Raw genomic sequence first — 15693 nt, 5'->3', positions numbered from 1 at the left:
TTTATTCTGGCTTTTTTGTAGTTTGGGCTCGGCTAATGTTGGATTTTTAATGTTAAGCCCTTTTCTCACAACCTACGGTCTCCAAAGAAGTTATTCTATGTTTGCTTACGTTTCAAATTATGTCTGCAATGTTCCTGGGGTATTCCAGGAAACAAATAACCAAACAAACAAAACTGAAAGAATTGGGGAAAGCGAGCCACTTCTAAGACATAGACAAGGGCAGTATAGCTAGCAAAAGTTTTTTTTTCTTACATTTTGCTCAAAATAAGAATAATTCCGTTTTAATAATTCGGGACCAGATACAGGCTACCTGTGTATCTTTCTGAGCTGAGACTACACATTCTCAGTTATATTTTAGAGCTGTATACTGCAAATATTTGTAGATCATCACGGAGAAAGGTGTCAGGGGGGAAGGAAATTTTAGTTCGAACGACATTAAAGTAACTTTAATTATTAAAATAAAAGTGAGCTCATTTGGATGGGTGGCGAATGCAGTTGGTTAGATTGAGTGTCGCTAATCGATTCTTAGATTCTTTTACCCAAAGTAAACTTATTTCACCATTTTGATGAAAACCAGCGTAAGAAATTGTTTGCTTGAGAGAGATTGGTTTAATTCTCTCAAAGAACAATATTCACTATTGCTTTGGCTGGAGCGCTGTATTACTGTAGGGCAAACTTGGTGGCTTATCTCCAGGGGGGGAATACAGTTCTCCCTGGGAGCAAATTGCTATGTCTATTGTAAGACAAAGTTGTCTAAACGAGAGGTGAGGTGAGTCGGGTCCTATCACTCTGTGAGTGGATCCGCTAAAAACAGCACTTTCTGACCAATGCAGGGGCGCGCTACCCCGAGCATTTCGACCTGGCTTCCCGCAACCGGTTGTGTTAATATGTTGATAATTACAAAGGTGTCGCGCTTCCCTCACTTACTTTTGCTCTGAACGGAGAAGACCAGGGTCAGGCTGATCCAATACTGAAAGAGCTCCCAGAACGGCTTTATTAACCTGGGTCTTGCGGGGGACGCGTGGCATCGGCTAAGCTTCCTCTGTGGCTTTTGCCTGGCTAAACTTTCCCAGCTTTCACTAGGCCTCCTGAACATCGACTCTGCTTGCTAAACCAATGGAGGAATCCCCCGGCTGGGCGCCCAGGCAGTGAATATTTGATTTCAAGACCCAAACGTTCGTGCCGTATTTCGATGCACGTACCGTTATAGCGCGCAGGGCAGTGGTAAATCCTAACGGGTAGGAACCTCTTCCCTGCCACGCACAAATATTTTTGCAGCACACAATGCGTCCTTTGGGCCGAAAGGAATTTGGTGAGATCGCAAACAGAATCTTCGGGCTGAATAAAATGTTCTTGCTTTGAATCAGTCAAGGTTGCACTTGGCTTTTTTAGACCGTGGGAAAGACGCTACCTTGGCTCAGCAATCACTTTTTCGCCAAGCGTTGGGGGGGGGGGGGGGGGGGGGGAAATAAGGCTTTGAAACCTCTGCCCATTTTCTCTTCTGGCTCCCCTGTCCTTTCCTCCAGCTGGAGTCCTCCAACAATTGGATTCCTTCAGACGATCGCATGCTCCGACAGATGTACAACTTTCAATTATTTTCAGCACATTTTAATCAGCCCGGCCTCTGATAAGGTCCTAATTAAAGAGACCTTGCTATCAGGAGGCTGGTTCAGAACTCAGCTCTCTTATCACATTCCTGAAGCTTTGGGTCAGGCAACACCGGAAAATGTGGCCAAAACATCATTCTGCGCAGAGTAGAGTTTCGAAGGTCACCAAATGTCTGCGGCAGGCCAAAAGTAACTAAGAAAGTGTTAGTGTTTTAGCAAGCTGACGAGAAACAAGGAGAGTGAAGGGGGGAGAAAAAAATATTCTCCTTCAGTCTATGAAGGAGATAAGAGGGCGAGAAACAGCTGTAACATGGAAGCCCGTGGGGTACCCGTGCTGTCATCGCTACCAAAGGGGCCAAGGAAAAGACACTGAACTCCCAGATGGGGGTGGGCCACGAAGGATAGGTTGGTTTGGGGAAATGAGGCTCGGTGTTTAATGGAAGCCCGGGCCAAAGGGCTGCTTCAAACGACGTTGAGGGTAGAATAATTCAGATCTTTGCTGTTTTGTAGCTTCCTCCTTTCTTCTCAGTGACGGAACTCCACAGTCAGATGATTTATTATAAAATGGAGACCTAGGACTAGTGCTACTCCAGCGCCACAGTGTTTCCTATAATCTCCACCTTCTGCTTCCCACTGCTCTGTCTCCCCGTGCCTTTTTAAATAAAGGCAACGGGACCTCCATGGACACTCTCGAGTGAATACAGCACTGTCGGGGCTGGGGTCGTTTGTACAGCGCCTACCCCAATTGGGTTCCAATCCCGAGTAAAGCTTCGGGGGGGGGGGGGGGGGATGGAATATTCACCCGATAATAGGGAAAAAGAGATTCGTAAAAGCCAACGTCCAACTGTGTGTTTGGTCGAAACGGTTCCCCTACAGCATTAGCTACACTACTGTGGGTTGGATGAAAATGGGAACTTCATAAAGAAGCGGAGCTCGAGGACCTAGAAAGATTTAAGGTGCATATTTACTCTCAAAAGAGCTGCGCTGACATCTTTGAGTCCGGGAGTAAATGCTGATGAGCCGAGAAGTCTCAAAGATAATATTACTTTGTAATTACTTTTTAGCTGAAGTTGTTTAGCTGGGTCCAAGTAATTAATGAAAGTGGGTGTCCAAGCGCCTGATTTACGATTTGGTGTCGGCCTCGGGTCAGCAGAGGTGATCCCTTTCCATCTGAATCTGCTTGGTGACAAATATGGGGTGTTTATTATTTTGGCCAGCAATTTTCGCTTTAAAGTAGGAGTTTATTTTTCATTTAACATTCCACCTTTTTATTGCAGACTCTTCGGAAAGCGGGTCTTAAAAAAAAAAAAGATGAAAGGGTAACTTTTTAGAACGGGAAATGGCAGCTGAGTATACGCAGCAGATGGGAATCTTCCTCTTTAATATGAGCAAGGATTAATGAAAACATCCTTTTTATTACTGAACCCACTCTGTCCTCTCTGAAACATGGATGAAACTTCCGATTTTCCAGTCTTCCTAGGGCACTCACTGGCTTTGCCCCTGAACCGGAGATGCACTCAGCATCCCGCACACCCGGGCACTGCCCCCTCCTTGGCCTAGTCCCCCCTTTCAGGGCATCCCCAGGTCTGACCATCTCCACTTTCTTTTAACGGGACTCTGCCGGCCAGTCCATGTATGGCCCTGGCCTCCATGCCCTCTGACAGGGCACTTGTGTGGCTGCAGTGGGAGAGGGAATTGGTATGGGGGCAAATGGAAACCATTTCCAATGTGACCTGCAGAAGGGGCAGGGCCGGAGTAGGGTAGCCATCCGCCCCAAGGGGAGACTGGCACTGGGACAGGAGCCATCGATACAAAGCGTGCTAGTTTATTAACCACCCCCCGGACTCTCGGGGCTGGCGGGAGTCACTGGCAGTGCGCAGGACGCTTGCCTGGAGGCCCTTCGCAGGAAGCTGCTTCATGAGAAAGTTCAAGGCCAGGCAACTAACTCCTGACTCTGTTGTTTTTTTGGAAGGTTACAGCACAGTGGCGTTTGATGGGCCTCCAAGCTATGGCCACACTCCCTCGCACCACGCAGCCCAGTTTGCCAACCACTCCTTCAAACACGAGGACCCCATCAGTCAGCAAACCTCGCTAGGTAACGTGAGAGACTCTGGGTAGCAGAAATGGAAAAAGGCGCAGAGAGATCCGCTCTGCACTATGGCCCCAGTGGTTACAAATCCTGCTGGAGTCTCGGCACCTGAGGCGAGGGGTCCGTTTATTAATCCAGGGTTAGTGATGTGGCTCAGCTGAGCCTGTGGGCTCCACGTCGATGGGAGATACTTGGAGCGTCATATTTAGTGGCATTAGAAATGCGACATGGCTGGTGAAGATCTCACTGTAAATCCAGAGTGATTCACAGCAGAATGGCTCCGGATTTACACAGGCGGCAAAATCTGGCCAGAGTACATGCGTAAACTGCTTGAACGACTCTGTTGCTTTGTGCAGGCCCAACATCCTTGTGTTTGCATTCCAGCTACATTGGCAGCTGTTTAAACGTGAAGCGAGCCAGCCAACGTATCTCGCATTGGAACTTTCCCTGACTTTTCATGTAGAGCTGCCCCCTCCCTTTCCATATTTTTTCCCAAAGGGCTGAGCCTGGCGGTGGTTAACTCTCGGTGGTTTGTCTACAGGCGATCAACAGTACTCGGTGCCACCTCCAGTGTACGGCTGTCACACGCCCACAGACAACTGCACAGGCAGCCAGGCCCTGCTCCTGAGGACCCCCTATAACAGGTACCCCCACGCAGGAGCGTTTGCTGTTTGCTTTCTCTTTGATTGCATTTAACCTTGATTGTTGCACCCTGGCAAGTGATTTTGGCTTTTTGTTTGGTGTTTGTTCCTTGGCAAATGACTCCTTGTGCGAGGAGAATCGATTTTCTTTCCTTTTTTATACCCCAACCTTACATTTCTATGCATTTTTTATTGGTCTGGTCACTGATTGTAAAGGATATGCTTCATGTTGTCAGGTGTACAAGTTTTCCTTTGTTAGGGAGGTTCCAGCATGTACTTAACATGTCTGCCCCACCCTACCTGCTGTACTCAAATTGTGTCTGTCTAGAGGGGGAACAACAATGAAGTGTTCTGAGCTAAAGTCTCCTTGCTATATGCTTCAATACTTTGGGGACTGTATCGTCTGACACAGAGACACTTTCCGAAAGCAATGGTTTAGCAATTTCCAGATGAGACCTGTGAATGAATTTTCTAGGCTGGTATATGTGCTGTAGGTACCAGGCTATGGGATTTCTTCTTTGAAATGAAGGGCTCTGTTCACTGCTCGATGACAGTTTTAACTGAGGGCCTAATTCTGTTCCCACTAAAATCCAGCAAAATAGAGTTTGTCATGGGATTACGTGGGAACAGGATTAGGCCCAGAGGAAGGATTGATCACATGGGAGTGATTGAGGGATCAGAGTGAATTTTCTGACACCCACACTGCAAGAAAGCTAAAAAACCAGATTTACATCAATGTGCTTCTGTGGTAGATGGTTACCAACTGTGTGAAGCTGGTCAGAACTAAATTAAAGTTGATGCTCCTTCCCCAAAGCTGCATTTCCTGGGGTTTGATCCTTTTAAATACACCATTATCGATTCCCTTTCCCCTTTCATAGGAGTTGACCATTACAGGTCCTGATCCCACAATTGGGAGCCTCTGGCCCACAGAGTAGCCCGTCACGTACTGTAGGAGGGACTAGTTTTAACTGCTCCGAATTGAGGAGGGGCTGGATCCAAATCCCATGTAAGCTAGAGGGAGGCTTTCAATGATTTCATGTCCATGAGCTCTGAGCAGTCCTTCATGCTGTGATCCAGCCTGCCTTTAAAAGGGCTATGTGGATGGGTGTGAGAACAACAGGTCATTTATGAATGGGAGCAATGTATAATAAATGTAAAAATAAATATCTGTAATTCTGAGAACTGTGAGTTGTAAAGAAAACCCCTTCTGGTGACTCTCAATGTGATGAACAATAGGTTAAATATATATTTGAAAAGCAGAATCAGAAAGTTAATACCGGCTTTGCTTCCTTTCAGAATAGAAGTCTTGTTTTCTGTTTCAGTATAAAATGGGGGTACTAATGAACCCCTTTTCAACAGCCATTTCCCATTTTCTTAGTTTAGCCTGGGGACCGTTGGGTCTCCTTCCATTTTACAGAGTGTTTCGGAGTGAGAAGAAATTACCTGGAATTTATTCTTCAACTTTTTGTGAACTTGGAGCCAGTCCCATAACTCTGAGTTGCTAAGTAACCTGAGCACACAAAGCAATTTGTCTTTGCAAAGGAAGTTGCAACAGACTCTTCTTATAGGTTGGTTTATATCATCTTTGATCAACACTGGGCATGGAACAACACAATTCTGTCACTTCCAAGAGCCACTTCTCCAAGTAGTGTGACTTGACGTCAAGGGAAGGCGAGGAGGAGGTAATGAAGGAAGGAAAGAAGCCTATCCAGATAGATTAGCTATAGAATAATTGGTGGGGAGAATGCCTCCACTGAAACTGACAGAGTTTGTTCCTCCCTCAGGAAAATGTATCAATATCATCTGTAGAGAGCCCTTGAAGGAAAAAAACAATTTTGTGGCTGTGCATAATTGGCAGGCAGCTCAAGGCACTGACAGTGTCATCTTTGCAGTTCGTTCACGTTTCGTGTGCCCTTGAATTTCACACTTGGATTTCAGGCAGCTCAGGGAAATGATCTCGCCCGCTGTCCCATTTCGAATGAATCTCGATAAAGTTACATGCACACCTGACCAGACTGTTGCTGGTCCAGAGGGCAAAACACGGGTCAGCTCCATACAATGGAATCTTGCCAGGACCCCCATAGCAAAGAACCCCCTGGTTCTTTAGCAAGGATAGGTCCCTTTTACAAGTGCCATGTCCCTGCAGCCATTGCCGTTCTCGTCTTCAGAGGCTCACTCCATGCTGTTCTAAAATGTAATACAGACTCATAGAAACCTGCATCCTTGGAAGAGCAGATACAAGCAGCCCCCCAGTATAGCTGCAGCATTACTGCTCACGATGGGAGGTGAGCAAACACAATCCAGGGGGATACTACTTACTGCTTGGAGGATGCACTCAGTTTTACAATTATGCAAGTCCAGCACTTGGATAAGAAAGCAAAGTACTGTTGCTTGTTCTGTAACTAACTCCAACTGAAGGTCTCTCTAGCTTCCACCTTACCACCGGTATCGGTGTATTAGTTACTTACATAAGCTTCTGTGCCATTTTGCATAGAATAGGGCACAAACACTGCATCTCCAGTACCTTAAAAACTCTCTTATGGTCAGGTTTGGAATTGGATCGGTAGCTGAAACTCAACTCAACTATTACTGTTCAACATTGTAGCATGAAGTCAGTTTCTCCCTGACTTGTGGCTTGATCTGGCTCCCCTTGGAGTCAGTGAAAGTTTGTGATACTGTAGTGACTTCAGTGGGATAGGGAGTAATCCTTTGAACACTTTTGGCTCTAGCGGCATATGTATGTATATCTCTAACTGAAGGTTTACCCACATTGGTACTCTGGTTTCTCTCAACAATTTGTAATGGGCATACCTCCTAATGAGACCACAGTTTGACCTAATCCATCTGAATATAGTTATTGGCTTTAACAACTATCTGCTGTAAATTGGAATATGTAGAGACTATTCTTTCACCGCTTAGGGTAACTTAAGGTAAATGATACCTGGAAACCAGTTGTTTGAAGCTTAGATTGAAAGTTGAGATACAATTTTGATTTTCATGCATGTTCTAGAATGAGCTGTGCCTGAAAGATTACAATACGGACCCGGTGATGATCATCATAAATCCAAAATTCACTTGTTGATGTTGTTGTAAGTATCCTCTGAGCTCCCCCATTTCACCCCAGTGAGTGTATCAGATCCGTGCAATCTCTTTGTCTTGGAGTGCCAGGAGCAGGAAAGAGGATGCCCTCTTTGGAGGCAGAGCCAGTTCTCCTCTAGGCAGCAGAGAGGGTAGGAAATATGGAGTGGAATGTATGAAGAACTTGCCCTCAGACACAAGAGTATTTGTCATGGTAGTTGCTTAGTTCCTTGGTGGAATATGGTAGAGGAGCTAGGGAGAACAGAGATAGTAGGGAGTGGTAGGGATGCAAGAAACATATTCAATTAATTTCTGGGCCTGGGGTTTTCTGAGTTGACATTCTATGGGTTGCTCTTTGAGAGAGGCTTTCATGGGCCTTCAGTACCTGTTCATTCTTCACTTCATCAGTAAGGGCAGCTGGTAGCCCACCACAGATCCTACTTTGATCGCCATTGTCTCCATTCCTATTCAGAAAGCCTACCCCCTTTCTTCTCTCTCCTCACTCCACCCCAGGCATAACCAAAACAAGCTGGACAAAACCTAAGGGTGTCCATGTTGGTGTAACTCACATCTTCTTTTGGCCTTCTCCATTTGTATCTTACACCAACTGGGACAGCTTAAAACCCACGAGTAGTGCTGTGGCATCTCGCTTAGCCTGCTGTCAGTATTATGGTCCAGTCCTCATCCCTTCCTTACTGACCTGGTATCACGTCTGAATTTTGTGCCTGAGTCCCAGGGGAGGAGTCTAAAATTCCATCAATTTCCATGGACTTCAATCCCTCAGAAAATCAGGCAAGGAATTTAATTTTGACAGCATGGATTTAGGGACCTAGCTTCAGGCACACACATTTTTGGGGAAATGCCTAAATTGATTAATCTCTGGATATTTTCAGATGTTCATGTGCATCTTCACAGGCAGATGTAGTTAGAAGAGAAAGAGCTTTGCAATAGGTGAGCTAGAGTGGCAAAAAGGTACCAAAATCCAGAGACACAAAGACCTTCTACAAAGTGTCTCTAGGTATATGTGAAATTGACATAAAGGATGTCTAAACTGGAACATTGTATTGGGTTAGAACAAGTATTAACACAGAGTTAAACACCACTTGGTGCTTAAGTCAACAATCCTTGTCTAAATTCTTGTTTGGTCTTCGATAGTCCTAAGGTGGCCACTAGAATGAACCCCGGTTACTGTTTCACAGAGGTGTTGACATGCATTAATACAACATGCCATTTTGAGGTGTAGACAAGGCATTGTTTTGGCTGAAGGGATGGCCACAGAGGATTGCCAAGGATGAGCACTCCAGAAATGCTCCTCCTCTGTTGACAGGCCAACCCTGTTAACCTTTCTCTTCTCAACCCGCTTAGTGGTTGCTTAACACACCCTTCACTGTGTGAATATACATACTAGTATTCTATTTAAAAGTGGAGGTACTGGAGGAGAAATCAAATGCAACAGCCAACTGGTGGCACTAGAGGTACAGGACTTGTCTGTCATTCTGGATGCTTCTAGTTCACAATCCTGTCTCCAACAGTAGCCAATCCTAAATGCTTAGCTGGAAGGGGTACGGAACCGTGTAGAGGATGTGTATGCAATAAACTGCTCGTAAGGAAAGACTTCCCTCTATTCTCAATCAGTCTAGAGGTGGCTTTATGGTTTCAGAAAAGGGTTTATGTTCCTTCTGGTTATTTCTGTATCCTGTCTAATGTAACTCTTCATGTTCTCACTATCCTTACAAATGCCCAATTCTTTCAGAGTACTACAAAGGTATTCTTAGTTGTGGCAATGAGTTTCACAAGATAATTGTAAATTTTGTATTAGTAACAAAAAAAAAAAAATGTGCTGCCATGGGGTTTTAAATAGTTTTGACCTCTGACGACAGAGAGACATCAACCATCATTTCACAGTCATCAACAGTCACTCAAGCTTCTTATAGTTCTGATCAGTGTCTGGATCCTGTAACAAATTTAATGTAAATTTCAGAATGATGCCTTTAACAGGTTAACAATACTGTTTAGAACTTCCACAGTTCTACATACGCTGCAGTAATTCACCATATGCTGCCCTTAACGAGATTTGCAAGACTAGCTAGCTGGTAGCAACCAATTTGTCCATAATAAAGAAAGCAAGTAAGGAGAAAATATGCAAGCAAGTCTAAGACTGACGACCTTTTCATTGTTTTGCCCTGGTAAAAGAGACAGTAAGAGAGGCGATAACTTGAAATAAATATTCAAGAGCCCATAATTCTTATACTGGAAGCAACAGTATCTCTGAAATCTCTACTTTTTGGCAACTACTTGTTCTCTCTTATAAAACAAGCACCACATCTGCCAAGAAATATTGTGTAGTCTGTTGTTGATGGCTAGTTATTGATGGCAAAACTATGTGGATTGCAAGCGTGCACTAAAAGGCCAGCATTTGTGATTCCATTAAAATGGTGAACTTTTCTACCTCGCACTGTTTAATGTAGTAAACATGTTTAATGTTGAAAATTTACTGTGAGTCACACTTACAAAGACTTTAAGAGTGGAGGAGTTTCAGTGAAGATTATAGCTCTTTCTGTGCAGAGGTCAAGAACTCAGTAATACTGCAGTACAGGCCAAAACAAACTCTATATGATCTACTACTGGTTTCCTTTTAAGTTCCCCTTTCGCTCCGGGTTGACTTCCTTTTATTTCACTCCAACTTATATTAATCCCCGTTGTGGAAAAGTCTCCTTCCATTTCATTTCAAAAACATTTCTGTAATGAAAAAGTTATTTTTAGTGTTTTCATTTGGGGGAACTAGCAATTCAAATAGGAATCAATGCAACCAAATCCCCAGAGACTCCAGATTTAGTTCTAATTCGAATCCTATTTAAAAATATGTTTAAACATATCTATTGACTTTGAGACCATCCTGTAACCCTGACAGTAATATATTTAAACTTCAGTATAGTTAAATTGCTGTAGGGATACCTGGTTAGATTTCCTCTGTTAGCTATACCATAGTCAACTCTTTGTAGAAGTTCACGCCCTTTTCTGCCTCCCACTTGCTTCTAGCCTGGGATAATCAGCCTTGGAGCTCGGCGTTCTCAGTATTTAAAGTCCAGCTCGCTGAGCCTTTGCATTTGGCGCCTCTCCCCAGCAGCAGCAACTTTTACCTCTGAGCTCTATTTGCAGCATAGAAGGGGGAGGGAGAGGGAGTTTCCCTTGGAACTCAAACTCATACAAATTTCCAGCCAGGATGTGGCAGCTATAGGGGCGGGTGTATCATTACTATTATTGGAGTCCCATTGAAGTAACCGAGGCAAGTGACTAGCTTCAATTTGTGCAGGACTGAGCTCTCGATGTCTATCACCTCTGAACCATTGGTTGGATCTATAGTCCTACCTGCTTTGCTCCCCGTCTCCCTGGTCTGCAGACCAGGGAGACGGGGAGCAAAACGGCGGAACATGCGGGCAGCGGACAGCCCAGACGCACAAAAGCATCCGTGCCAGTGTTGACGCTCTCTTGTGTAAGAAAGCTCCGATGGCCATTTTAGCCATCGAGCTTTCTTGCTCAAGAAATTAACGTGGCTGTCTACACTGGCCCACTTGCGCAAGAGGGATTATCCCTGAGTGAGAGCGTCAGAGTATTTGTGGAAGAACCACTGATTTTGTACATTACAAAGTCAGGGTTCTTGTGCAAATACTCGCGGCCAGTGTAGATCGGCAGCAAGATTTTGCACAAAAGCGGTTGCTTTTGCGCAAAATCATGCCAGTCTAGACACAGCCAAATAGTTTTTCAAAATAGCATGTCTACACTGCAGGGAAGTCTCAAAATTAGTCTGAGGCAGGCTTCCCTAATGTAGACGTGCTATCTTGATTTAGAGCCCCCAGAGGCACTGGGGAGGAATAACTTAAACTACTCCTAGTCAGGCAGTGGAGCATCTACACACGCCTTATTTTGAAACCGATGTTACTCCTTGTAGAATGAGGTTTACACATTTCGGAATAAGCTGTCCATTATTTCAAAATAATGGAATGGCTGTGTAGCTGCTCACATTGTTATTTTGAAATAACACTAGTTTTCTCTAAATAATGGTGCAGTGTAGATGCACCTTCAGGTAAGGCCTCTGGTGGATTTCCTGAGCCCTTATTACCCCTCAGCCTGGGCAAGCCTGCACTTACACAGCCAACCCCCCTTCTCCTACCCTCCCCCCCCCCCCCCCAGGCGGTTCTTTTCCATCAGCTGAGGTCGCTCAGGAGCCCTGGGTGGCAAAGCTGGTTTCCACAGTGCTTAGGGACAGGGTGGGCCTCACGACTCCTGCTCTCCGTGTGAGGATGAAGCAGGGTACTGGTGACTAAAACGCAGTTTGTTAGGCCGGGGGCCACAGTCTGCTGCGGGGCTGCTCTTCTGCAGGCGCATTAACACCTCGCGTCAGGGCTAGAGCCGGGGCAGGGCTTTGGAGCCGAGTTGGCGCGGACTTTGACGCATCTTGAGGGTGGGAAGGGCGCTCGGCGGAGGAGGCCGAGGGGGGGTCCGGGGAAGCAATGGAAGCAGCCCCCGCTGGGGAAGAGGCTGTCTCAGGGAGACTCGGACGGAGCGTGCGCGGTGCCCTCACAGAAGAGCCGCCCCGCGGGCGCGTGCCTGCCGAAGAGGCGCCAACCCCACGGCGCGCCCCTGGGCGCGGGCAGGTTCTTGGCGCGCCGGCGGGGAGAGCGGCCGGTGCCTGCCTCGGTGGGCTCGCTGGGGAAGCGCGAGACGACGCTGGCGAGGGCAGCGGGGTAGATAGGGCCGCTCCCCGGCCGGGCTCTTCCCTTCCCCTGGCTCGCTTCAGCGTCACCTCACCCACGTGCAGCCCCGGGGAGAGCCCTGGGCCGGGGGCGCGATGGCTCTGGCGCAGCCCGGGAGCCAGGCGTCTGGAGCGGAGCTGGCAGCGCTTCTAGTTCCCGGGGGGCCTCTGGTGTGTTTGCTTCCCAGTTCTGAGGGCGCAGGGCCGGACTGCCCCCGTCCCTCATTGCACCCCTCGCTCCAGCTCCGGTCTCCCAGGGCGCTGAGTGCCGCCCCCTGGCCTCCCGCCTCCTCCCTGTCGCCGCCTCCTCTCCCCAGCCAGCCTGGAACAAGTGCCGAACGCCTCTGCCGCCGCGCAAGCCGCCTCTCTGGGAGCGGCGCGGGCCACCTCTTGCTCTGTTACCCCGGCGCACACGGGCCTCTGGGGGCGCTGTCTTGATGGCCGGTGTAGGGGCTTGCTCCAAGGCCCATGCAAGCCCGGGGCAGTCTGCCCGTGGACGCCCAAAGCCTTTGGCCCCCCCGGTTCACGAGAGCTGAATTTGCCTCTGGACTTGCTGCAGGTTTGGCCAACGGAAACGCAGGGCGGTGCTAAGTGGAGATGGTCCCGGATTGCCCGGGGAAGGCTCATTTGTAGGGCCCAAAGCTGGCCGCCCCCGACTGAGCGGAGAGCAGGAGCCAGCCACGTTTCGAGCGGCACTAACACGGCGAGCCCAGGGCTACCCTCAGCTTGTCCCTGACAGTGGTCCCCTTTCCTACGCGCTTTGGCGGTGCACTGTCACCAAAGCCCGCGCGGGGCACGGTGGCTGCTGCCGAGTGACAAGATGACAAAGTGCATTGCTTGATGAAAACGCAAAGCAGGGAGGGGGGAAGTGTGTGTGAGGGAGGCTCTTATAAATGAACTGTCAAGGGAAAGAAAGTTAAGGGGAAATCTCCTGCTGTAAATGCATCGGGCGGGCACTTCTAATAAAAATCAAGGCCCTGAAGGAATTAATTACAGCAGCATTACAGGAAGAATTCGTGGAATTGCAAAACGTAAGTGGCACAGACCAGCACGAACGGCTCTTGCAAATGGGGAAACTGCAGGAGAGTCTCACAATTTCTGAGCTGATATGCAGGACATTGTAGTAGCATAATAGCCGTTCAGACATTGTAATGAATAACAGTGTCCAGCGATACTGACAAATGATACTGCACATACTTTCAGATTGAAGTAATGTAACTTGGTTTTACATGGAAAAGCTTCCCAGCAAAAGCTGACTTTTCTAGCTCACTTCTACCTGCCTGGGCAAACCTGTTCACACCAACATGACTGACAATCACTTACCAAAGTCTCGTGAGGTCCACGCGTTTCCTTTCCACGGCTCCTTTTAGCTTAAACTAACCTATCTGCAGCCCTCAGCCAGGAATCTTGCGTTGCTTGTGAATTGCCAGTTCATTGATTGGCACCTACAGCGATCCTAAATCGGACTGGACAGGGCTAGGGACTCGAACCGTTGTTCAATAAGATTCTCTGCAGCAGATCGGAGAACCTGAATTTGCAGACTCCGGATTCAGAACGAACCTACGGGGCTTTCTCCGTGGAGGGTTGTGCAGCCCAAACAGGCTGTGCAGATGGAAACCAGCCTTGTCTCTATAGTGAGACAACCCTCGTGCGGCTAACTTACTGAGACGTCCCTTGGGGACAGAACTGCTTTTGGTATTGCAATTTCGCAGCGGTTTTCCCTCTCCTCGAAGCACATACCCGTTCGTTTTTATTGTTCAGTTATTTGTGATAAGTGTTGAGCATGATTCTGTCAGTATATCTGTAATCTCCATTTCTTTTGGTCACAGCTAATCTAAAAAACAAACAAACAAACAACAAAAACAACAACAACACTGACGGGTTTCCTTTAAAAACAAAGTACGCAACTGACAAACTGTTTTTGAGAATTTTGGTGTCTGGTGAGTTCATTGTTCTAAGATTATAGCGTTAAAAAAAACCCACATAAAACCAAAAAAAAAAAAAAAGACTAGGATTTCAGTTAGGAGCTTAATTTATGGTTCAACCACTCCATTTTTTTCTTGTCAAGTCACTTTATGTAGTAACATTCATCATCGGTCATGATAAGTGTTTCAGTCCATTAACCACTGATCCTCTACAATCTTTATTAAAATTAATTCGCTTTCTTTTTTTATAAAAAATCTGCTTTTTGCTCAACAGATCTGTATATACTATTTCAGTTAATTTAACTGCAGTTATATTTTCTTCTTTAAGAACTTTCTTATGTAACTTTTCTCAGCCATTTGAAATTGACAAGTTAAATCACAACGAACGCCATGTCCTTTTCTCGCAAACATTTTTTTCTTTAGAAATTAATGGTATACACACTGATAAAATCAGTGAAATAAAATACACTCATCTGGTACTGCTATATGTATTTCGAAAACACTTTTAAAAAAGAAAAATGAAAATATTGCTTTTTTAAGTATTACTTTAATTTAGTCAAGTCATTTTTAGTTCTAATTCTAGATATTTTCATAACAGTGACAATTTATACCAAATGACCTCACAGCTTGAATGCATGACATGGAATCAAATGAACTTGGGATCTACATTAAAGGGGTAAGGTGTTTTGTTATTTTGTAATCTTTTTGTGCATTAGTGTAGTTAACTTCACTTTATTTTTTATTTTATGAATGAAATAAGGATAATGGCATGAAAAATGCTAACCTGTCAAAAATGGGTCTTTATTTGTTTGTCATGTAACGGGTTTTTTTTTTTTAAATAACCCTTTTGAGCTATTAAAAGTTTTATTCTACTAGTAAGTTCACAGTTAATAAGAATTTTATGGTCTAGTTTTCTCAAGACTTTTTAGTCCAAGGTTAGTCAAAGGGGGAAGAGCAAGGAGTATTTTGTTAAATTGTCCTTTTTTTGTCTTTTGTCTTAACCCAATCTGTCACGAAGAATAGCAAATACATTACAGATTTTTGATCATTTTACTGTCTAAACAAACTGTCTTCATTGTAGTTTATCCCATTTAGGTGCCAGGTAAATGCAATATGAATGAGCAATTTCAATTTGTGTGAGCAAGATGTTTTTTAGTAATAGACTAGTAATACCTGAATTTAATTTGGGATAATATGAACATGAAAACCTGTCTAATTATAATATAGATGGTTCTAAGAAGCCATGTTATTCTATATATATATCCACCACCAATATGTGATAGGTAGCTCATGAATGGGTATGAAGACAAGGTAGATCTCTACTCCAAAGCATTAATAAAATAAGCTGGTGAATGAAGGATTGGAAACCATGGAAAAACCTCTGCAATTGAATGATGGGGCTTGTCAGTTCTGTTATTTTCCGCTAATAAAAGTTTTTAATTTTTTGGGGAAGATTCTGCCATCTAATTAGTTCAGTCCTCCTTGCTGTGAGGTGCTGTCTTCATGACTCTATAATAAGGAGGTTGACCCTGAATGAAATTCAGAAATGTGCTCTCTGTCACTTGTAACTTGAGGTTGTCCAACAGATCTTGTGTTGGAT

The 15693-nt window shown here is 45.5% G+C and overlaps 1 protein-coding gene across 3 annotated transcripts in view; it reads left to right on the top strand.

The window, feature by feature from the left end:
* Positions 1 to 15693, top strand: part of WT1 (WT1 transcription factor) — a 50241-nt gene that overhangs the window by 2751 nt on the left and 31797 nt on the right. For 2 of the 3 annotated variants that reach the window (XM_075927804.2, XM_075927803.2), the window contains exons 2-4: positions 3580 to 3702; positions 4238 to 4340; positions 14692 to 14769. In XM_075927804.2, the coding sequence (XP_075783919.2) occupies positions 3580 to 3702; positions 4238 to 4340; positions 14692 to 14769 (304 nt within the window). The remainder of the gene's footprint in view (positions 1 to 3579; positions 3703 to 4237; positions 4341 to 14691; positions 14770 to 15693) is intronic. The other variant, XM_014576439.4, reaches the window with a different exon arrangement.

Source organism: Pelodiscus sinensis, chromosome 5, assembly GCF_052426305.1.
Source record: "Pelodiscus sinensis isolate ZL-2025 chromosome 5, ASM5242630v1, whole genome shotgun sequence".
In the NCBI taxonomy this organism is placed as follows: Eukaryota; Metazoa; Chordata; order Testudines; family Trionychidae; genus Pelodiscus; species Pelodiscus sinensis.
The sequence above is the reverse complement of the archived record's forward strand: the minus strand, read 5'-3'. Positions and strand labels throughout refer to the sequence as shown.